The following is a 24475-nucleotide window of genomic DNA, read 5'->3' on the forward strand; positions in this document are numbered from 1 at the left end:
GCCTTCCTTCATGACCTGACCTCTGTAAATTGGCACAGAATCAGCTCGAAGACACTTGGACCTTTTTCAAAATATTTTCAGTGATATTGTTAAACACACCCCCATAAAGAAAATGTGAATTAAAAACAGGTTCGGCCCCTGGTTTGACAGTGATCTTGCAGAGTTACGCCACCGACTGGCTATTGTTCAGGCAAATAAGAAATAAGTACACTCAGGCTATCCGGAAGGCCAAAGTTAGTTACTTTAAGGAGCAGTTCTCTCTCTCTGTGGGTCAAACCACAAGAAGTTCTGGAAAACGGTTAAAGACCTGGAGAATAAACGCTCCTCCTCACAGCTGCCCATGTCCCTTAAAGTTGATGTGGTTGTTACTGACAAGAAGCACATGGCTGAGCTTTTTAATCACCACTTCATTAAGTCAGGATTTCCATTTGACTCAGCCATATCTCCCATCCCTTCTAATGCAACTCGCCTCAATTCTCCTCCCTCTTTTCCCCCTGCCCCTTTACAAAGTTTCTCCCTGCAGCCGGTCACTGAGTCCGAGATGCTAAAGGAGCTCCTTAAACTTGACCCCAAGAAACCATCTGGGTCAGATGGTTTAGACCCTTTCTTCTTTAAGGTTGCTGCCCCTATAATCTCCAAGCCTGTCTCTCCTCTCTGGGGAGGTTCCCATTGCTTGGAAGGCAGCCACAGTTCATCCTTTATTTAAAGGGGAAGATCAAGCTGATCCTCACTGTTATAGGCCTATTTCTATTTAGCCCTATTTATCAAAAGTGTTGGAAAAACTTGTCAATAATCAACTGACTGGGTTTCTTGATGTCTACAGTATTCTCTCTGGAATGCAATCTGGTTTCCGCTCACGTTATGGATGTGTCACTGCAACCTTTAAGGTATTCAATGATGTCACAATTTCCCTTGATTCTAAGCAATGTTGTGTTGCTATTTTTATTGACTTGGCCAAAGCTTTTGATATGGTAGACCATTCCATTCTTGTGGGCAGGCTAAGGAGTATTGGTGTCTCTGAGGAGTCTTTGGCTTGGTTTGCTAACTACCTCTCTCAAAGAGTGCACTGTATAAAGTCAGAACATCTGCTGTCTCAGCCACTGCCTGTCACCAAGGGTGTACCCCAAGGCTCGATGCCAGGATCCACGCTCTTCTCAATTTACATCAACAACATAGCTCAGGCAGTAGGAAGCTCTCTCATCCATTTATATGCAGATGACACAGTCTTGTACTCAGCTGGCCCCTCCCCGGATTTAGTGTTAAACGCTCTACAACAAAGCTTTCTTAGTGTCTGACAAGCTTTCTCTGCCCTTAAACTTGTTCTGAACACCTCCACAGGTGTGATTGCTCTCCCCACAGGTGTGATTGCAACCTCTGAGGGTTTAGAGCTTGAGGTAGTCACCTCATACAAGTACTTGGGAGTATGGCTAGACGGTACACTGTCCTTCTCTCAGCACATATCAAAGCTGCAGGTTAAAATTAAATCTAGACTTGGGTTCCTCTATCGTAATCGCTCCTCTTTAGCGAACAAACTAACCCTGAATCAGATGATCATCCTACCCATGCTAGATTACGGAGACGTAATTTACAGTGCCTTGCGAAAGTATTCGGCCCTCTTGAACTTTGCGACCCTTTGCCACATTTCAGGCTTCAAACATAAAGATATAAAACTGTATTTTTGTGAAGAATCAACAACAAGTGGGACACAATCATGAAGTGGAACGACATTTATTGGATATTTCAAACTTTTTTAACGAATAAAAAACTGAAGAATTGGGCGTGCAAAATGATTCAGCCCCTTTACTTTCAGTGCAGCAAACTCTCTCCAGAAGTTCAGTGAGGATCTCTGAATGATCCAATGTTGACCTAAATGACTAATGATGATAAATACAATCCACCTGTGTGTAATCAAGTCTCCCTATAAATGCACCTGCACTGTGATAGTCTCAGGGGTCCGTTAAAAGCGCAGAGAGCATCATGAAGAACAAGGAACACACCAGGCAGGTCCGAGATACTGTTGTGAAGAAGTTTAAAGCCGGATTTGGATACAAAAAGATTTCCCAAGCGTTAAACATCCCAAGGAGCACTGTGCAAGCGATAATATTGAAATGGAAGGAGTATCAGACCACTGCAAAATCTACCAAGACCTGGCCGTCCCTCTAAACTTTCAGCTCATACAAGGAGAAGACTGATCAGAGATGCAGCCAAGAGGCCCATGATCACTCTGGATGAACTGCAGAGATCTATCAGTCGTATATTGCACAAATCTGGCCTTTATGGAAGAGTGGCAAGAAGAAAGCCATTTCTTAAAGATATCCATAAAAAGTGTCGTTTAAAGTTTGCCACAAGCCACCTGGGAGACACACCAAACATGTGGAAGAAGGTGCTCTGGTCAGATGAAACAAAAATTGAACTTTTTGGCAACAATGCAAAACGTTATGTTTGGTGTAAAAGCAACACAGCTCATCACCCTGAACACATCATCCCCACTGTCAAACATGGTGGTGGCAGCATCATGGTTTGGGCCTGCTTTTCTTCAGCAGGGACAGGGAAGATGGTTAAAATGGACGGGAAGATGGATGGAGCCAAATACAGGACCATTCTGGAAGAAAACCTGATGGAGTCTGCAAAAGACCTGAGACTGGGACAGAGATTTGTCTTCCAACAAGACAATGATCCAAAACATAAAGCAAAATCTACAATGGAATGGTTCAAAAATAAACATATCCAGGTGTTAGAATGGCCAAGTCAAAGTCCAGACCTGAATCCAATCGAGAATCTGTGGAAAGAACTGAAAACTGCTGTTCACAAATGCTCTCCATCCAACTTCACTGAGCTCGAGCTGTTTTGCAAGGAGGAATGGGAAAAAATGTCAGTCTCTCGATGTGCAAAACTGATAGAGACATACCCCAAGCGACTTACAGCTGTAATCGCAGCAAAAGGTGGCGCTACAAATTATTAACTTAAGGGGGCTGAATAATTTTGCACGCCCAATTTTTAAGTTTTTGATTTGTTAAAAAAGTTTGAAATATCCAATAAATGTCGTTCCACTTCATGATTGTGTCCCACTTGTTGTTGATTCTTCACAAAAAAATACAGTTTTATATCTTTATGTTTGAAGCCTGAAATGTGGCAAAGGGTCGCAACGTTCAATGGGGCCGAATACTTTCGCAAGGCACTGTATAGATTGGCAGGTAAGGGTGCTCTCTAGCGGCTAGATGTTCTTTACTATTCGGCCATCAGATTTGCCACCAATGCTCCTTGTAGGACACATCACTGCACTCTATACTACTTTGTAAACTGGTCATCTCTTTATACCTGTCGCAAGAGCTACTGGTTGATGCTTATTTATAAAATCTTCTTCGGCCTCACTCCCCCCCCTACCTGAGACATCTACTGCAGCCCTCATCCTCCACATAAAAATACCCGTTCTGCCAGTCACATTCTGTTAAAGGTCCCCAAAGCACACACATCCCTGGGTCGCTCGTCTTCTCAGTTCGCTGCAGCTAGCGACTGGAAAGAGCTGCAACAAACACTCAAACTAGACAGTTTTATCTCATTCTCTTCATTCAAAGACTCCATCATGGACACTCTTACAGTTGTGGCTGCTTTGCGTGATGTATTGTTTTCTCTACCTTCTTGCCCCTTGTGCTGTTGTCTGTGCCCAATAATGTTTGTACCCTGTGCTGCTGCCATGTGGTGTTGCTACTATGTTGTTGTCATGTTGTGTTGATACCATACTTTGTTGTCATGTGTTGCTGCCATGCTATGTTGTCGTCTTAGGTCTCTCTTTTTGTTGTCTTGTCGTGATGTGTGTTTGGCCCTATATTTTTATTTAAATTATTTTTAATTTTTAATCCCATCCCCTGTCCCCGCAGGAGGCCTTTTGCCTTTTGGTAGGCTGTCATTGTAAATTAGAATTTGTTCTTAACTAACTTGCCTAGATAAATAAAAGGTTAACATTTAAAAATATATATAATAATAATTGTAAAAATTGCTGCGCCACTGCCCAGTCATGTGAAATACATAAAGTTGAAGTCGGAAGTTTACATACACCTTAGCCAAATACATTTGAACTCGGTTTTTCACAATTGCTGACATTTAATCGTAGTAAAAATTCCCTGTCTTAGGTCAGTTAGGATTACTACATTATTTTAAGAACGTGAAATGTCAGAATAATAGTAGAGAATGATTCATTTCAGCTTTTATTGCTTTCATCACATTCCCAGTGGGTCAGAAGTTTACATACACTCAATTAGTATTTGGTAGCATTGCCTTTAAATTGTTGAACTTGGGTCAAACATTTCAGTTAGCCTTCCACAAGCTTCCCAGAATAAGTTGTGTGAATTTGATCCCATTCCTCCTGGCAGAGATGGTGTAACTGAGTCAGGTTTGTAGGCCTCCTTGCTCGCACAGTCCCTTCTGCAGCAAAGCACCCCCACAACATGATGCTGCCACCCCCGTGCTTCATGGTTGGGATTGTGTTCTTCGGCTTGCAAGCCTCCCCCATTTTCCTCCAAACATAACGATGGTCATTATGGCCAAACAGTTCTATTTTTATTTCATCAGACCAGAGGACAATTCTCCAAAAAGTATGATCTTTGTCCCCATGCGCAGTTGCAAACCGTAGTCTGGCTTTTTTATGGCGGTTTTGGAGCAGTGGCTTCTTCCTTGCTGAGCGGCCTTTCAGGTTATGTAAATATAGGACTGGTTTTTCTGTGGATTTACATACTTTGGTACCCGTTTCCTCCAGCATCTTCACAAGGTCCTTTGCTGTTGTTCTGGGATTAATTTGCACTTTTCGCACTAAAGTACGTTCATCTCTAGGAGACAGAACGAGTCTCCTACCTGAGCGGTATGACGGCTGCGTGGTCCAATGGTGTTTATACTTGCATACTATTGTTTGTACAGAGGAACGTGGTACCTTCAGGTGTATGGAAATTGCTCCCAACATTTTTTTTCCTGAGGTCTTGGCTGATTTCTTTTGATTTTCCCATGATGTCAAGCAAAGAGGCACTGAGTTTGAAGGTAGGCCTTGAAATACATCCACAGGTACACCTCCAACTGAATCAAATGATGTCAATTAGTCATTTCAGGTAGTTAATTGGCCCCAATTATTATTATTATTATTATTTTTTTTTGTAAGTCGCTCTGGATAAGAGCGTCTGCTAAATGACTTAAATGTAAATGTAACACAGGACTGATGGTTGCTGATAAATGGGCCTCTGCACGCCCATCTAGATATTCGATTTTTAAAAAATAATAATACATTTGTATTTTATTTTTGGAATTTTTTTTTTTTTTTTAATCGGCCGTTTACAGCTACAATAGTCATTTACAACATTAACAATGTTTACACTGTACAGTCGTGGCCAAAAGTTTTGAGAATGACACAAATACTAATTTTCACAAAGTCTGCTGCCTCAGTGTCTTTAGATATTTTTGTCAGATGTTACTATGGAATATAATTGCAAGCATTTAATAAGAGTCTAAGGCTTTTATTGACGATTACATGAAGTTGATACAAAGAGTCAATATTTGCAGTGTTGACCCTTCTTTTTCAAGACCTCTGCAATCCGCCCTAGCATGCTGTCAATTAACTTCTGGGCCACATCCTGACTGATTTGTTTTGTTCCCCGAGCCACTTTTGCCTTATGGCAAGGTGTTCCATCATGCTGGAAAAGGCATTGTTCGTCACCAAACTGTTCCTGGATGGTTGGGAGAAGTTGTTCTCGGAGGATGTGTTGGTTGGTACCATTCTTTATTCATGGCTGTGTTCTTCGGCAAAATTGTTAGTGAGCCCACTCCCTTGGCTGAGAAGCAACCCACACATGGTCTCAGGATGCTTCACTGTTGGCATGACACAGGACTGATGGTAGCACTCATCTTGTCTTTTCCGGACAAGCTTTTTCCGGATGCCCCAAACAATCAGAAAGGGGATTAATCAGAGAAAATGACTTTACCGCAGTCCTCAGCAGTCCCATCCCTGTACCTTTTGCAGAATATCAGTCTGTCCCTGATGTTTTTCCTGGAGAGAAGTGGCTTCTTTGCTGCCCTTCTTGACACCAGGCCATCCTCCAAAAGTCTTCGCCTCACTGTGCGTGCAGATGCTCTCACACCTGCCTGCTGCCATTCCTGAGCAAGCTCTGTACTGGTGGTGGCCCGATCCCGCAGCTGAATCAACTTTAGGAGACGGTCCTGGAGCTTGCTGGACTTTCTTGGGCGCCCTGAAGCCTTCTTCACAACAATTGAACCGCTCTCCTTGAAGTTCTTGATGATCCGATAAATGGTTGATTTAGGTGCAATCTTACTGGCAGCAATATCCTTGCCTGTGAAGCCCTTTTTGTGCAAAGCAATGATGATGGCATGTGTTTCCTTGCAGGTAACCATGGTCGACAGAGGAAGAACAAATGATTCCAAGCACCACCCTCCGTTTGAAGCTTCCAGTCTGTTATTCAAACTCAAACAGCATGACAGAGGGATCTCCAGCCTTGTCCTCGTCAACACTCACACCTGTGTTAACAAGAGAATCACTGACATGTCAGCTGGTCCTTTTGTGGCAGGGCTGAAATGCAGTGGAAATGTTTTTTAGGGATTTAGTTCATTTGCATGGCAAAGAGGGACTTTGCAATTAATTTCAATTCATCTGATCACTCTTCATAACATTCTGAAGTATATGCAAATTGCCATCATACAAACTGAGGCAGCTACCTTTGTGAAAATGTATATTTGTGTCATTCTCAAAACTTTTGGCCACGACTGTATTACAGATCAATTTGATGACATTTTTATGGACAATTTATTTGAGCTTTTCTTACAAAAACAAGGACATTTCTAAGTGAGCCCAAACTTTTGAATACAGCTTTTCAAACACCAAATGACACCTCTTAGATTAATTTTAAAGAAACAAACAAAACTGAAGCAAAACAGGAAATAAAATAAAAGGCTGTTGAGGGAATAGCCTAGTCCTTACTCTCCATAGTCTACGTTGCAATAAGCCATCCATCAACGTTGTTCATTAACTTTGCTTAGAACATCTGTAATCAGGTCATTAAAACAAAGTAACTAAGACCTGCTCTTTAAAAGTTAAGGTTTTAATTATTTTATTAATGTAGTCCTATTCACAAGCCTTTTTTCATACATTCATTATCATATGTACAATATAAAAACATTCAATACATGCAGGAGGGTTAGCATACAATAGATTCATCCCATTATTGTTTATATAATGAAAAAAATAACTGCTAAAACAATATACATACAGTACCAGTCAAAAGTTGACACACCTACTCATTCCAGGGTTTTTCTTTATTTTTACTATTTTCTACATTGTAATGTAATCATGTGGTAACCAAAAAAAGTGGTAAATCAAAATATATGTTTTATTCTACATTATTCAAAGTTGCCACCCTTTGCCTTGACAGCTTTGCACACTTCTTGGCATTCTCTCAACCAGCTTCATGAGGCAGTCACCTGGAATGCATTTCAGTTAACAGGTGTGCCTTGTTAAAGTTAATTTGTTGAATTTCTTTCCTTCTTAATGCATTTGAGCCAATCAGTTGTGTTGTGACACGGTATGGGTGGTATACAGAAGATAGCCCTATTTGGTAAAAGACAAAGTCCATATTATGGCAATAATAGCTCAAATAAGCAAAGAGAAAAGACAGTCCATCATTACTTTAAGACATGAAGGTCAGTCAATGCAGAATATTTCAATAACTTTGGAAGTTTCTTGAAGTGCAGTCGCAAAAACCATCAAGCGCTATGATGAAACTGGCTCTGATGAGGACAGCCACAGCAAAGGAAGACCCAGAGTTACCTCTGTTGCAGAGGATAAGTTCATTGGAGTTAACTGCATCTCAGATTGCAGCCCAAATAAATGTAACAGAGTTCAAGTAAGAGACACATCAACTGTTCAGAGACTGGGTGAATCAGACCTTCATGGTGGAATTGCTGAAAAGAAACCACTACCAAAGGACACCAATAAGAAGAACAGACTTGCTTGGGCCAAAAAACACGAGCAATGTACTCAGTGGAAATCTTTCCTTTGATCTGATGAGTCCAAATTTGAGATTTTTGGTTCTAACCGCTGTGTTTGTGAGATGCAGAGTAGGTGAACGGATGATCTCTGCATGTGTGGTTCTTATCGTGAGGCATGGAGGTGGTGGTGTGATGTTGTGGGGTGCATTGTTGGGGACACTGTCTGATTTATTTAGAATTCAAGGCACACCCAGAATGGCTACGATAGCATTCTGTAACGATTCGCCATCCCATCTGGTTTGCTTAGTGGGAATATCATTGGTTTTCAATAGGACAATGACCCAAAACACACCTCCAGGCTGTGTAAGGGATATTTGACCAAGGAGAGTGATGGAGTGCTACATCAGATGACCTGGCCTCCACAATCACCCGACCTCAACCCAATTGAGATGGTTTGGGATGAGTTGGGCCACAGAGTGAAGGAAAAACAACGAACAAGTGTATGTGCGTATGTGGGAACTCCTTCAAGACTGTTGGAAAAGCATTCCTCATAAAGCTGGTTGAGAGAATGCCAAGAGCGTGCAAAGCTGTTATCAAGGCAAAGGGGGGCTACTTTGAAGAATCTCAAATATATTTTGAACAATTTTGGTTACTACATGATTCCCTATGTGTCATGTCATAGTTTTGATGTCTTCACTATTATTCTACAATGTAGAAAACAGTCCAAATAAAGATAAACCCTGGAATGAGTCGGTGGCTGAACTTTTGACTGGTACTGTAGATATAAAAACTAAATGTAAGAACTAGTCAATAAAAATATGTAATCCACCATCGGCCAGCAATGTCCAACATTCAAATTACTGTTCATAACAACAAACTTCACTTAACTCTGCATACGATTCCAAGATGCTTCATATTTCCTTTCCTCAATCAAATATTGACAAACTTTTCAAATACCGTTCAAAAGTTTGGGGTCACTTAAAAATGTTCTGTTTTTGAAAGAAAAGTGCCATTTTTGTCCATTAAAATTACATCAAATTGATCAGAAATACAGTGTCGACATTGTTAACCTCTTGAAGCTAGGGGGCAGTATATGTTTGGAAAAATAACATTCCCAAAGTAACCGGCCTATTTCTCAGGGAAAGAAACTAGAATATGCATATAATTGACAGATTAGGATAGAAAACACTCTAAAGTTTCCAAAACTGTCAAAATATTGTCTGTGAGTATAACAGAACTGATATTGTAGGTGAAACCCTGAGGAAAATTACACTTACATTTACATTACATTTAAGTCATTTAGCAGACGCTCTTATCCAGAGCGGCTTACAAATTGGTGCATTCACCTTATGACATCCAGTGGAACAGCCACTTTACAATAGTGCATCTAAATCTTATCCAATCAGGAAGTGCCTCTTATTTTAAAACCTCTCTGTTCCTATGCATGCCTATCCTCCATTTAAAGGGATATCAACCAGATTCCTTTTTCTATGGCTTCCCTAAGGTGTCAACAGTCTTTAGACATAGTTTCAGGCTTTTGTTCCTCCCGCTGTTATTGAAAAACCTACACACTCGGTTGATATATTATCAAATATATATTTTAAAAACTACCTGAGGAATGATTATAAAAAACGTTTGACATGTTTCTGTGGACATTATGAAGACTATTTGGAATTTCCGTCTGCGTTGTCGTGACCACTCTTTCCTGTGGATTTCTGAACATAACGCGACAAACAAACAGAGGTATTTTGGGTATAAAAATAATCTTTATGGAACAAAAGGAACATTTGTTGTGTAACTGGGAGTCTCGTGAGTGAAAACATCCGAAGATCAAAGGTAAACGGTTAATTTAATTTCGGGAACAAGCTTCCTGATGCTACGTGTACATAATGCTATGCTAGGCTATCGATAAACTTACAAACTTTTTGCTTTCGCTGTAAAGCATAATTTCAAAATCTGAGACGACAGGTGGATTAACAAAAGGCTAAACTGTGTTTTGCAATATTGCACTTGTGATTTCATGAATATTAATATTTTTTAGTAATATTATTTGACTGTTGCGCTATGCTATTCAGCGGTTTCTGACGAAAATGATCGCGCGACAGGGATGGTAGCGTCAAGAAGTTAATGCTGTATATGATTATTGGAGCTGGAAACGGCAGATTTAAAAAAAAAATTGAATATCTACATTGGCACAGGGAGGCCTGTGTTCCAATGGCAAGTTGTGTTAGCTAATCCAAGTTTATTATTTAGAAGGATAATTGATCATTACAAAACCCTTTTGCAATTATGTTAGCAGTTTAAAACTGTTGTTGAGTATCTGGAAATCAGCATTGTGGGTTTGATTACAGGCTCAAAATGGCCAGAAACAAATACCTTTCTTCTGAAACTCATCAGTCTATTCCTGTTCTGAGAAATTGCGGCTATTCCATGCGAGAAATTGCCAAGAAACTGAAGCTCACAACGCTGTGTACTACTCCCTTCACAGAGCATTGCAAACTGGCGCTAACCAGAATAGAAAGAGTGGGAGGCCTTGGTGCACAACTGAGCAAGAGGACAAGTACATTATAGTGTCTAGTTTGAGAAACAGACGCCTCACAAGTCCTCAACTGGAAGCTTCATTAAATAGTACCCGCAAAACACCAGTCTCAACAGTCAACAGTGGGCGACTCCGGGATGCTGGCCTTCTAGGCCGAGTTCCTCTGTCCAGTGTCTGTGCTCTTTTGCCCATCTTAGTCTTTTCTTTTTATTGGCCAGTCTGAGATATGGCTTTTTCTTTGCAACTCTGCAACAGTAATTTACAACATTAACAAAGTCTACACTGTATTTCTGATCAATTTGATGTTATTTTAAAAATTGACAATTTTGTTTTGCTTTTCTTTCAAAAACAATTAATTTTCGAAGTGACCCCAAACTTTTGAACGGTAGTGTATAAGTACCGTAATTGTACATTTCTCTAAAATAGACTTAAGTATAGGATAGGTACCAACAAAAGACGAAAGGAGATATAAAATGACAAGTCAGTTGAAACTAAAATGTAGGACACGGTTACCCCTGGCTTGAGGTGTTGGGTCTTTTCTGCATGGGATCTAGGCTACTACCTTTAAATTATTTGTACCATTTCTAACCTGAGATGCAAAATACTAGGATGTTGGCTTCCCACGCCTACAGAAAAAGCAGAATAGAGGCAAGACCACAATGCTCAAAGCAGAGAATATGTTTACTACTATTACTATAATACAATGGTTAGACAAGGAACACACATAGGTCTTATACTGACACTTAAACAGTGTGTGTATTATGACTTGTCAGAAGCCCAATTCTCAACAGCAGTATAAGGCCACATTCAAGAGTAATACTTTATTTGGTAAAAATTGGGCCTGAGGCCAATATCTCCAATCAAATTAAGGTAATGAAAAAGGCCACATGATTATCAGGAGCAACTGGCAATGAAGCTGAAAGCCTCCAGAAACCTTCTCCTGATGATAGAGCAATTCCAGGATAGCAATTCCAGGATAGCAATGGCATTGGATAAATTCTCTTCTCGCCAATAGCAACACAAAAATTGAATTTTGACATGTCTACATCAGCAATTAGCTACATTGTCAAAATAATATTTGTGAGGATGATTTGCTTTTACTTATGTATGAATAGAATATGAGGTGGGGGATAGATTGTTTCAGGGGTAAATTGGATTGATGCAATGACAAATCATATGAATGAAGTAGTATAATCACTAGTCAACTAGATTTTTCTAGTTGACTAGAAAAGCAATGGTCTGTTGTGTCTCAACAGCGATATTACCACTTCATTGAGTGTTCTCCCAATGGGACGAAATAACTAACTACGACCTTCTCTTCTGAGCAACATCAAAACTACAGGGAGAATAATAAAGTAGGGATGCACTGATACCTCCACCAGACGTAGAACATAACTACATTGACACTTCCCACATCTTGACCAGGCCACTCTCAACATCTAAAACTGCAATGACAGACACTCACCTGATAAAGGAGTACTCACTCAAATAACAAAGACTAGAACAAAAACAATAAAATTAAAGTAAACTTATCCCCTTTATAAATTGCACACAATTACACTACAATAACAAGTCGTGTTACAAATAAACAACTATTTGCTTAAAAGTAAAACGCAACACTGAACATGAACTTTGCACACAACCCCAATGAACTTATCAGTCCCCTCAAAATCGAACAACATGGACCAAACCCAAAAGCAATGTGCAATCTCGCATTCGATGGCAAGTTAGTCTCTCCTCTCATCATTCTTGTTAAAAGTGTATCCATGCTAGGTTATCCCTTTCCCCACTATGATACTCCAATACTGACTTTGACCTGCCAAACCATCATAACTAAAAGTGGAAAACCCAATGGTAAACCAACATGGCTGACAAAGGCAATAGACGAGTGCTGTTAACGTCACAGTCCAAGTGGTAAACTCTCCATAGACATTCTTCATAGTTTAGGCCACTTCAAGTGACCGTTGATCCTTGAGCAAAATATCCATCACAACCCGTGCATTGGAGAGAAGGGTTGAGTTTTGTGAGGTATTTTTCAATAGACAACCTATATGAGCAGAAACCAATGTATGTTTGGATTCATGGAGGGATGGGCAATGTACATTTGAGTACGGATTGATTATAATATAAGTCAATACTATACTGCACCATACACCACACTATAAACGTCGTGCAGTCGTTAAGGTTCAAAATAACACCTTAAAGCTGTTTGCGAACAACATCTTATTCTATTGGGTAAGGGGTGCACTTCCTACCCTAACGTCCGGCTTGATATTTGTGAAGGCCAGGAGTGTGAACTGAGATTCAAACTGACATTCGTCTCGCTACATCTGATGATGATGATGCGACCCCTCGTATACTTATAATCTTCATGATGTACACAAAACGGAGTGTGTTTCCCTCTATTTGGCTATTGTCATAATTAACAGGTTTGGTGTGAATTCCATTAAAACTCTGTCTCCCAAACAAATTCAATTCAATGATCGAAAAAAATCCTCATAGAAAATAATGGTCCAATTTCTATCCACTTCCAGAATTTACAGATTTTGAATGCGATTGACCCGAATCCTGGTGTTTAGAGTAGGAGTGCTAGTGAAAGCCTTTTGTCCTATATGTCCGTCCACCTGTCTGTTTGTCCATCAGCACCAGGGCTCTCTCTGGGCGCGTCCCCGGGCAAGGCTGTCACTCCTCTGCCAGGCGCTCCTCATCAGAGCCAGGGCATCGCCACAACGCTTCTGCACCAACGGCTCTGACACCCTCCTACGAGGCAGACACACCTGGATCATCACAAGAAAATGAAAGAGGGGTGGGGGAAAAAAGTGTGAGAAAGAGATTGAGATTGAGACACAGGAAATCATGTTATTGATATAATGCTTTTACCGTCACAGCAAATCCTTTCCTCTTCCATTCTTCTCTACCTTACCTGGAAAATGTCTCTCCAGACACTCTCTAGTGCCTCCAGCAGGCGGTCTCTTTCTTCACAGCCACTGAAGTACAGCACCCAGGGAGGCAGGAACTGAGCTCGGTCCGATGCAAACTCCTACACACAAAGTAAGAGAGATGGGAAGAGAATGTGAGGGAGAGGTCAAGACAAGAGACATACAGAGGGAGAGAGTAGAGAGTGAAAGAAAGAGAAAAAGAGCAAGGGAGAATGAAAGAATGTTAGAAAAAAAGAGTATGGGGCAAGATAAATAGTCAACTCCAATACCTGTCAATGCCTTTCTAATTTCCCCTCAGGGATTAACAGTAATATTTAATTGAGAAGAAAAATGGATGGGATGCACATCTTTCCAGTTTGAAGATTAAGGTGTTAGTTGATCATCAAAACAGGAGGACCCAAGGCATTCTTCATTTAATTTGAGAAACAGGAAAAAGTATCTGCACATTTCCAGTCAGATGCAAATGTATTTTAATAGTAGCTGAGCCTTCAGTCAGTCGACCTTCATGATAGCTCATCTACTTTTAAAATACATTTTCATCGGACTGGAAGTATGCCGAGACCTTTTCCTGTTTCTCCAGTTTAGCATTTTGCCTCCAGCACCTTTACTAATCGTTTTTGGGTGTGCGGTAGATTCAGCCTATTATCTACAATATTCTTCATATAAGTAAAATGCCTTTATAGTGGTGGCATGTTCAATAGAACAAATTCAATTTGTTCAGAACATTTAATTGAGACACAGAAAGAAAAGACTAGAGAGCACAGGAAAGTGAGGACAACCGCCATTTGGTCAGAGGTTAGGCAGGCGTGAGGTCACTCACAACAACACAATACTCCTTGTCATCCTCCAGACTGACAGAACTAATGTCAGAGAGCTCAGCCCCGCCCAGTGAGCGGAAGAAGCTGGTCTGGCAGTCCTGGTGGCATGTCAGCAACTCCCTGTCCGTCACCACCAGGCAACAGGGGATACACGGCGTGGGCGGCACTCCCTGGGGGATCACCTGCAGTCACAGAGAGAGGGGTAAATAATGAAAACATTTATATTGGGGGGGGGGTCATCTAGGGAAACCAGTCTAATATAATTCTAGAATACAGACATACAGTTGAAGTCAGAAGTTTACAAACACTTAGGTTGGAGTCATTAAAACTAGTTTTTCTTGTTAACAAACTATAGTTTTGTCAAGTCGGTTAGGACATCTACTTTGTGCACGACACAATACATTTTTCCAACAATTGCTAATAGACAGATTATTTCACTTACAATTCACTGTATCACAATTCCAGTGGGTCAGAAGTTTACATACACTAAATTGACTGTGGCCTTACAAACCTGACTCAGATACACCAGTTATGTCAGGAGGAATGGGACAAAATACACCCAATTTATTGTGGGAAGCTTGTGGAAGGCTACCCGAAACGTTTGACCCAAGTTACACAATTTAAAGGCAATGCTATCAAATACTAATTGAGTGTATGTAAACCTCTGACCCACTGGGAATGTGATGAAAGAAATAAAAGCTGAAATAAATCACTCTACTATTATTCTGACATTTCACATTGTTAAAAAAAAGTGGTGATCCTAACTGACCTAAAACAGGGAATTTTTACTAGGATTAAAGGTCAGGAATTGTGAAAAACGGAGTTAAAATGTATTTGTAAACTTCTGACTTCAACTGTATTTAGCCTATGTACTTAAGAACTACTGATAAACAAAATAAAATAAATCTGGAATTCAAGATTTAAAATCATGGAAAGATCCCTTTTCTGCAGTGAACCATCGATTTAATCTGGAAGAACTGTACTCAAAAGGTGGGAGAGAAGTAACGACATGGTGTGGGACCGTTCATGCATACAAAGGTTTTGAATACTACTAGGGTATTCTGCTCCTCATGCCAAAAACATGGTAAAATCTGCATGTATAGCCATGCATGGTCACTAATTTTCCCACAGGGATGTGAGCAAAGCCAAGCAGCCATGAGGTGAGTTTTAAACATGTGCTGGGAAGTATGTAGGTGCTATGTGAGTGTGTGTGTATACACGGCGTGTGTGAGTCAAAGTGTATCTGTGTCAGAGTGCAGGGTGTGTGTCCTCACCCCTTTGGAGACTGACTGGCAGAGCACCAGCATCCAGTCGGACATGTCTCCCTCATTGTCAGCGCTCAGCACCAGAGGAGGCCGCTCTGTGAGGATCACCTGGAAGGCATGAGGCAGCTCTGTGCTGTTGGAGCGCCGGCAACCTCCGCAGTGCTCACCCCTCGATTAAGAAAAAGTGAGAGTACACATAGATGGTCAAACAACAATTAAAAGATGAAGTCAACCATAGCCTACTATTTCCAATTAAATAAGAGAGGGTAAAACATTTTATTTTCATAGCAATAGATGTAGTATCTATGGGTATTTCCTAAACAATGACTTCGGATGATTCAGCAAAATAAGTGTGATCAACTATGTTTGAACCCAGTCCACTTGTTCTAACCACTTAACCCATAAAATCTCTAGCCACAAATCCATTCTCTTGAGAAAATTACCCCACCATAAACAGACACAGCACACGTGATTATGAGCAGTAACACAGTATGACTTACCCCATAGTGATGGACATCAGTGGTGTCGCATCACTCTTTTCTGTATACTGGTACAGATTCCCATTGCTGAACAAGAGGATCACATTATTGAAATATATTATTGTATGTAATGTATGAAAGAGCTATTCATATGAAATGTATGATTAGCATTATATTATTACATTTAATATTGCAGTTTCATTAAAATAAGAACAACATGTTAAATGGTTATTGTAGCCATACTTCAACCTGTTAAAGTAAAGTTACACAACATTCTATTACAAATGTAAGGGGCAGATATGTAAAATCGGTAGCACTTAAAGCATTCAGGTATAATGCTTTATTACTTGTTTTAAGCCTTTATAATGTCTAATAACAAGCTGTTGTCTTGTGGCGGAGGAATCAGAATTAGTTGTGTAACATAGATAAATAAGATGTTTTATTTATCTAATATGCTTATGTGAGATACTTATCATTAGAATGTATCCTTTTGGACTATAGTGTTGGCAGTTGCATTTTTTTCTAAGCTGAGGCTCAGTCATTTGGGGCCCAGAGAGGGGAGAGGTCAGGATTGTCTTTTACATGTCTCTGGTGCTATGCAGAATATCAGAAAGGGAAGAGGACAGGATGGGACATTGTCTTCATATGTGAATGTATCTGTTAAATCATGTGAAGGGATGGCATGATTAAGGGGGGAACCAATTAATTGACTCCACAATGTCTGTGTACAAGTCACTCCCCTCAGTGAGCTTGTCCACGAGTGGGGAGAAGAGGGGGTTTACTTGAGATGGGAGTATATAGAGTTGACAATTGAGAATAATTGACCATTCAATTATGCCTTGGATGAGGTAATGTTTTGGTACTATGAAGTACCAGGAACGAGATTAGAAACTAGTTTTAGAAACCAAACTGAGCGATAATTTATAGCGAATGCAATCTGGCTAAGGGATACTCCTTTCTCAAGTAAAAGGCCCTTTGTGAAGAGATCCTAAGATCTGTGGTTTGTCATGTAAGTTGAGAGGGGTGTATCTTTGCTATAATAATCTCAATTGCCATTATGTTGGGACTCTCAACAATTAATTATAAATAGTGAGTTGTTGAAAGTCAGGGCTATTGTAAAGCTCATATTATTAAAGATGAAGATGAAGTTTAAGTATAACTCTGATTGGTGTGTGGTTTGTAACTCTCCTCATTTGGTAATACAGGATATTTCCACAACAGTCTACATACTGCCTGTTGGTATTTGGCCTTTTACTCTTAATAACTATTTAATCAAACTGTATTAAAACAAAATTTACCAATGCCTTGCTTTGTCCTCACAACTTTTTCACCCTGGACACTTTACCTGGACATAGTTCTGCCGGACCACATCCAGCCGAAAAAAGCTAAGTAACATTATGCCTTCTCATTGCATTCGCTGTACTCATAATATACAGGAGAACTATCACGTTATGGTGATGATAGCAGAGTTGCAAGCTCTGCATCAGATGCAAATCGTTAGGCAAGAGCAATTTAAGTGTTGGAAAGAATGGTACAGCGTCTGTGCTACCAATAAATACAGGTAGTTGTGTTAATCCCCCTGCACAGTCCCAGCAGCCAGATCATTTTCTCATGGCTTCTGGAAAGCAATGCTGTCGGCATGCTCCACCGGTGCCGCTCACTCAGGCGATATTAACTTTCACCCGGTTTTCCCCACTGAGTCAGAGCCCGAACCTTCTCATGTCTCTGAGCTGCCGAAGCCTCCCTCCCACAAATTGAAAACCCTAGTCATTGGAGACTCCATTACCAGCAATATTATACTTAAAAATAATCATCCAGCGATCATACATTGTTTACCGGGGGGCAGGGCTACCAACGTAAAGGCTAATCTGAAGATGGTGCTGGCTAAGGCTGAAACTGGCACGTGTAGATGGCATAGGGGTATGTTGTCCACGTAGGCACTAACAATGTTAGGATGAAACAGTCAGGTCACCAAGCGCAACCAAATACTTATTTTCCACCATCATTTGCAAATAAATTCATAAAAAATCCTACAATGTGATTTTCTGGATTTTTATTTCTCCTTTGTCTGTCATAGTTGAAGTGTACCTATGATGAAAATTACAGGCCTCTCACCTTTTTAAGTGGGAGAACTTGCACAATTGGTGGCTGACTAAATACTTTTTTGCCCCACTGTACATATTACCTCAATTACCTCAACACCGGTGCCCCCACACACTTACTCTGTACTGGTACCCCCTGTATATAGCCCCGCTATTGTAATTTACTGTTGCTCTTTAATTATTTGTTATTCTTATCTCTTACTTCTTTTTTTAGGTATTTTCCTCAAACTGCATTGTTGGTTAAGGGCTGTTGTATTCAGCGCATGTGACAAATAACATTTGATTTGATCATTAGAAAGCAAATTAAGGACTCCTCTTTGAACATGCATATTTCTCTAAAATGCATTTGTCCTGAGTCTGCACAGAACTGCCAAGACCTAGGATCAATGGAGATGGAGTTTTTTTTTTAAATCCTGAAACTCTCAACACATTTATGAAAATAGTCATGGCCTCTAAACCTTCCAGCTCCCTACTGGACCCTATTCCAACTAAACTACTGAAATAACTAATTCCTGTGTTAACCACAATAAACGTCTCCCTATTCTCCGGATGTGTACCAAACTCACTAAAAGTGGTAGTAATAAAGCCTCTCCTGAAAAAGCAAAACCTTAAACCGGAAAATGTTAAAAACTAAAAACCGGCCTATATCGAATCTATTTTTTATTTTTTTATTTCACCTTTATTTAACCAGGTATAGTTGAGAACAAGTTCTCATTTGCAACTGCGAAAGATAAAGCATAGCAGTGTGAACAGACAACACAGAGTTACACATGGAGTAAACAATTAGCAAGTCAATAACACAGTAGAAAAAATGGGCAGTCTATATACTGCAAAAGGCATGAGGAGGTAGGCGAATAATACAATTTTGCAGATTAACACTGGAGTGATAAATGATCAGATGGGCATGTACAGGTAGAGATATTGGTGTAAAAGAGCAGAAAAGTAAATAAATAAAAACAGTATAAAAACAGTATGGGAATGAGGTAGGTGAAAAAGGGTGAGCTATTTACCTATAGACTATGTACAGCTGCAGCGATCGGTTAGCTTCGGATAGCTGATGTTTGAAGTTGGTGAGGGAGATAAAAGTCTCCAATCAGCATTTTTGATTCGTTCCAGTCACAGGCAGCAGAGTACTGGAACGAAAGGCGGCCAAATGAGGTGTTGGCTTTAGGGATGATCAGTGAGATACACCTGCTGGAGCGCGTGCTACGGATGGGTGTTGCCATCGTGACCAGTGAACCATAAGGCGGAGCTTTACCTAGCATGGACTTGTAGATGACCTGGAACCAGTGGGTCTCGAATATGTAGTGAGGGCCAGCCGACGAGAGCATACAAGTCGCAGTGGTGGGTGGTATAACCTTTAGTGACAAAACGGATGGCACTGTGATAGACTGCATCCAGTTTGCTGAGTAGAGTGTTGGAAGCCATTTGTAGATGACATCGCCGAACCGAGGATCGGTAGGATAGTCAGTTTTACTAGGGTAAGCTTGGCAGCGTGAGTGAAGGAGGCTTTGTTGCGGAATAGAAAGCCGACTCTGGATTTGATTTTTGATTGGAGATGTTTGATGTGAGTCTGGAAGGAGAGTTTGCAGTCTAGCCAGACATCTAGGTACTTATAGATGTCCACATATTCAAGGTCGGAATCATCCAGGGTGGTGATGCTAGTCGGGCATGCGGGTGCAGGCAGCGATCGGTTGAAAAGCATGCATTTGGTTTTACTCGCGTTTAAGAGCAGTTCCTGCCATCATGAAGAAAAATACATACGAAAGGATCCAGTCTCTTTTAGACCCCATCATAGTACTGAGACCACGCTCGTGAAGGCAGGAAATGACCTTTCAATGGCGTCAGACCAAGGTTTTGCATCCATCCTTATGCTCCTCGAACTTAATGCCGCTTGACACCATCGATCCCAGCATACATGGACTTGCTCCTACCCATCTCTCTGATTTGGTCCTGCTGTACATACCTATACATATGCTACAGTCACAAGACGCAGGCCTACTTATTGCACCTAGAAATTCTAAGCAAACAGCCGGAAGCAGGGCTTTCTCCTATAGAGCTACATTTTTATGGAATGGTCTGCCTATCCATGTGAGAGACGCAGATTCTTGACCTTTGTATTTATTAGGGATCCCCAAGCCAAGGCAGCAGATACTCTTCCTGGGGTCCAAACACAGTAAGGCACTTACATCACACATAAAACAAAAGATAACACATAATATAACATTATTGCACCACTACATATTTACATTACAAAACAACATTACAATATTCTTCTGTGTAGAGTTTGTGTGCTAGCATGTGTGTGCCTGTGTCTGTGTGTTTTCACATTCCCCAAGCTGTTCCATAAGGTGTATTTTTAGCTGTTTCTTAAATCTGATTCTACTGCTTCCATGTAGTCATGGCTCTATGTAGTACTGTGCGCCTCCCATAGTCTGTTCTGGACTTGGGAATTGTGAAGATACCTCTGGTGGTATGTCTTGTGGGGTATGCATGGGTGTCCGAGCTGTGTGCTAATAGTTTAAAAATAGACACCTCTGTGCATTCAGCTTGTCAACACTTCTTACAAAAACAAGTAGTGATGAAGTCATCCTCTCATTGACTTTGAGCCAGGAGAGATTGACATATATAATATATTAAATGATAGCTCTCTGTGTACATTTAAGGGCCAGCCGTGCTGCTCTGTCCTGACCAATTGTAATATTCCTAAGTCCCTCTTTGCAGCACCTGACCACATGACCAAACATTAGTCCAGGTGAGACAAAAGTAGGGCCTGTAAGACCTGCCTTGTTGATAGAGTTGTTAAGAAGGCAGAGCAGCGCTTTATTATGGACAGACTTCTCCCCATCTTAGCTACTGTTGTATCAACATGTTTTGACTATGACAGTTTACAATTCAGGGTTGCTCCAAGCAGTTTAGTCACCACAACTTGCTCAATTTCCACAATATTAACTACAAGATTTAGTTGAGGTTTAGTGAATGACATGTTCCAAATACAATGCTTTTAGTTGTTGAAATATTTAAGACTAACTTTTTCCTTTCCACCCATTCTGAAACGAACTGCAGCTCTTTGTTAAGTGTTCCAATCATTTCAGTTGCTGTAGTAGCTAACATATATAGTGTTGAGTCATCCGCATACAGACACAATGACTTAACTCAAAGTCATTAGTGCCTCCAGGACACCTACACCATCTGATGTCACAGGAAGGCCAAAAAAATCATCAAGGACAACAACAACCCAAGCCATTGCCTGTTCACCCCGCTATCATCCAGAAGGCGAGGTCAGTACAGGTGCATCAAAGCTGAGACCGAGACACTGAAAAACAACTTCTATCTCAAGGCCATCAGACTATTAAACAGCCATCACTAACATTGAGTGGCTGCTGCCAACATACTGACTCAACTCTAACCACTTTAATAATGGAAAAACTGATGTAATAAATGTATCACTAGCCACTTTAAACAATGCCACTTTATATAATGTTTACATACCCTACATTACTCATCTCATATGTATATACTGTACTCTATACCATCTTGCCTATGCTGTTCGGCCATTACTCATTCATATATTTTTATGTACATATTCGTATTCATTCCTTTACACTTGTGTGTATAAGGTAGTTGTGAAAATGTTAGGTTAGATTACTTGTTAGATATTACTGCATGGTCGGAACTAGAAGCACAAGCATTTCGCTACACTCGCATTAACATCTGCTAACCATGTGTATGTGACAAATACAATTTGATTTGATTAGTAAAGATTGAAAAAAAATGCGCCAAGACAGCTGCCCTGGGGCATTCCTGAGTCTACCTGGATTATGTTATAGAGGTTTCAATTAAAGAACATCCTCTGTGTTCTGTTAGACATGTCATTCTTTATCCACAATATAGCAGGGGGTATAAAGCCATAACACATACATTTATCAGCAGCAGACTATGATCGATAATGTCAAAAGCTGCGCTGAAATGTAACACACCTCCCACAATCTTTTAATCATCAATTTCTCTCAGCCAATCATCAGTCATTTGCGTACGGGCTGTGCTTGTTGAATGTCCTTCCCTTTAAGCGTGCAGAAAGTCAGTTGTCAATGTTCTTTTACTGTAAAATGGCATTGTATCTGGTCAACACAATTTTTATTTTATTTTTACTAAGGGTTAGTAACAGGCTGATTTGGCTGCTATTTAAGTCAGTAAAGGGGGCTTCAGTAAACTGGCCCCCTCCCAGTTAGGGGGAGCGATGAACTCTACAGCAGAGTCTCACAACTCAATCGCTGGTTGAAAACTGTTTTCTGCCCCTCCCAAAAGATATCATTTGTAGATAATTGGTCCTCTTTCTGGGACTCACCCACAAACAGGACCAAACCTATTATTATTATTATATTATTATTATTATTATATTATATTATTATTATTATTATTATTATTATTATATTATATAAACCTGACCTGCCGAGGAGTGACGGACTCCATCCTAGCTGGAGGGGTGCTCTCATCTTATCTACCAACATAGACAGGGCTCTAACTCCTCTAGCTCCACAATGAAATAGGGTGCAGGCCAGGCAACAGGCTGTTAGCCAGCCTGCCAGCATAGTGGAGTCTGCCACCAGCACAGTCAGCGTAGTCAGCTCAGCTATCCCCATTGAGACCGTGTCTGTGCCTCGACCAAGGTTGGGCAAAACTAAACATGGCGGTGTTCGCCTTAGCAATATCACTAGGATAAAGACCTCCTCCATTCCTGTCATTATTGAAAGAGATCATGATACCTCACATCTCAAAATAGGGCTATTTAATGTTAGATCCCTTACTTCAAAGGCAATTATAGTCAATGAACTAATCACTGATCATAATCGTGATGTGATTGGCCTGACTGAAACATGGCTTAAGCCTGATGAATTTACTGTGTTAAATGAGGCCTCACCTCCTGGCTACACTAGTGACCATATCCCCGTGCATCCCGCAAAGGCGGAGGTGTTGCTAACATTTACGATAGCAAATTTCAATTTACAAAAAAAAAGAAGACGTTTCGTCTTATGAGCTTCTAGTCATGAAATCTATGTAGCCTACTCAATCATATTTTATAGCTACTGTTTACAGGCCTCCCGGGCCATATACAGCGTTCCTCATTGAGTTCCCTGAATTCCTATCGGACCTTATAGTCATAGCAGATAATATTCAAATTTTTGGTGACTTTAACATTCACATGGAAAAGTCCACAGACCCACTCCAAAAGGCTTTCGGAGCCATCATCGACTCAGTGGGTTTTGTCCAACATGTCTCTGGACCTACTCACTGTCACAGTCATACTCTGGACCTAGTTTTGTCCCATGGAATAAATGTTGTGGATCTTAATGTTTTTCCTCATAATCCTGGACTATCGGACCACCATTTTATTACGTTTGCAATTGCAACAAATAATCTGCTCAGACCCCAACCAAGGAACATCAAAAGTCGTGCTATAAATTTACAGACAACACAAAGATTCCTTGATGTCCATCCAAACTCTCTCTGTCTACCCAAGGACGCCAGAGGACAAAAATCAGTTAACCACCTAACTGATGAACTCAATTTAACCTTGGGCAATACCCTAGATACAGTTGCACCCCTAAAAACTAAAAACATTTCTCATATGAAACTAGCTCCCTGGTATACAGAAAATACCCGAGCTCTGAAGCAAGCTTCCAGAAAATTGGAACGGAAATGGCGCCACACCAAACTGGAAGTCTTCCGATTAGCTTGGAAAGACAGTACCGTGCAGTATCGAAGAGCCCTTACTGCTGCTCGATCATCCTATTTTTCCAACTTAATTGAGGAAAATAAGAACAATCCGAAATTCATTTTTGATACTGTCACAAAGCTAACTAAAAAGCAGCATTCCCCAAGAGAGGATGGCTTTCACTTCAGCAGTAATAAATGCATGAACTTCTTTGAGGAAAAGATCATGATTATTAGAAGGCAAATTACAGACTCCTCTTTAAATCTGCGTATTTGTCACATTCTGACCTTTATTTCCTTTGTTTTGTATTTATTTAGTATGGTCAGGGCGTGAGTTGGGTGGGCAGTCTATGTTTGTTTTTCTATGTTTTGGGGTATTTCTATGTTTCGGCCGAGTATGGTTCTCAATCAGAGGCAGGTGTCATTAGTTGTCTCTGATTGAGAATCATACTTAGGTAGCCTGGGTTTCACTGTGTGTTTGTGGGTGATTGTTCCTGTCTCTGTGTTTGCACCAGATAGGACTGTTTAGGTTTTCACTTTTCTTGTTTTGTTTAGTCTGTTCATGTATAGTGTCTTTATAAATTAAACATGAATAACCACCACGCTGCATTTTGGTCCGCCTCTCTTTCACCAGAAGA

General features: G+C 40.5%; 2 protein-coding genes across 5 annotated transcripts in view; both read right to left on the reverse strand.

Moving 5' to 3' along the window:
• ano11 (anoctamin 11) overlaps positions 1–13290 on the reverse strand; it is a 43992-nt gene extending 30702 nt beyond the window's left edge. For all 3 annotated transcript variants that reach the window (XM_035740547.2, XM_035740546.2, XM_035740544.2), the window contains exon 1: positions 13144–13290. The gene's annotated coding sequence lies outside the window, so the exon portion shown is untranslated. The remainder of the gene's footprint in view (positions 1–13143) is intronic.
• LOC118360946 (pleckstrin homology domain-containing family M member 2-like) overlaps positions 7087–24475 on the reverse strand; it is a 49279-nt gene continuing 31890 nt past the window's right edge. For both annotated transcript variants that reach the window (XM_035740543.2, XM_035740542.2), the window contains 5 exons: positions 16042–16107; positions 15551–15710; positions 14279–14458; positions 13443–13559; positions 7087–13296 (listed from right to left, as the gene is read on the reverse strand). In XM_035740543.2, coding sequence (XP_035596436.1) covers positions 13159–13296; positions 13443–13559; positions 14279–14458; positions 15551–15710; positions 16042–16107 — 661 coding nt within the window. In that variant the 3' untranslated portion in view covers positions 7087–13158. The remainder of the gene's footprint in view (positions 13297–13442; positions 13560–14278; positions 14459–15550; positions 15711–16041; positions 16108–24475) is intronic.

This window comes from Oncorhynchus keta, chromosome 28 (assembly GCF_023373465.1).
Source record: "Oncorhynchus keta strain PuntledgeMale-10-30-2019 chromosome 28, Oket_V2, whole genome shotgun sequence".
NCBI lineage: Eukaryota > Metazoa > Chordata > Actinopteri > Salmoniformes > Salmonidae > Oncorhynchus > Oncorhynchus keta.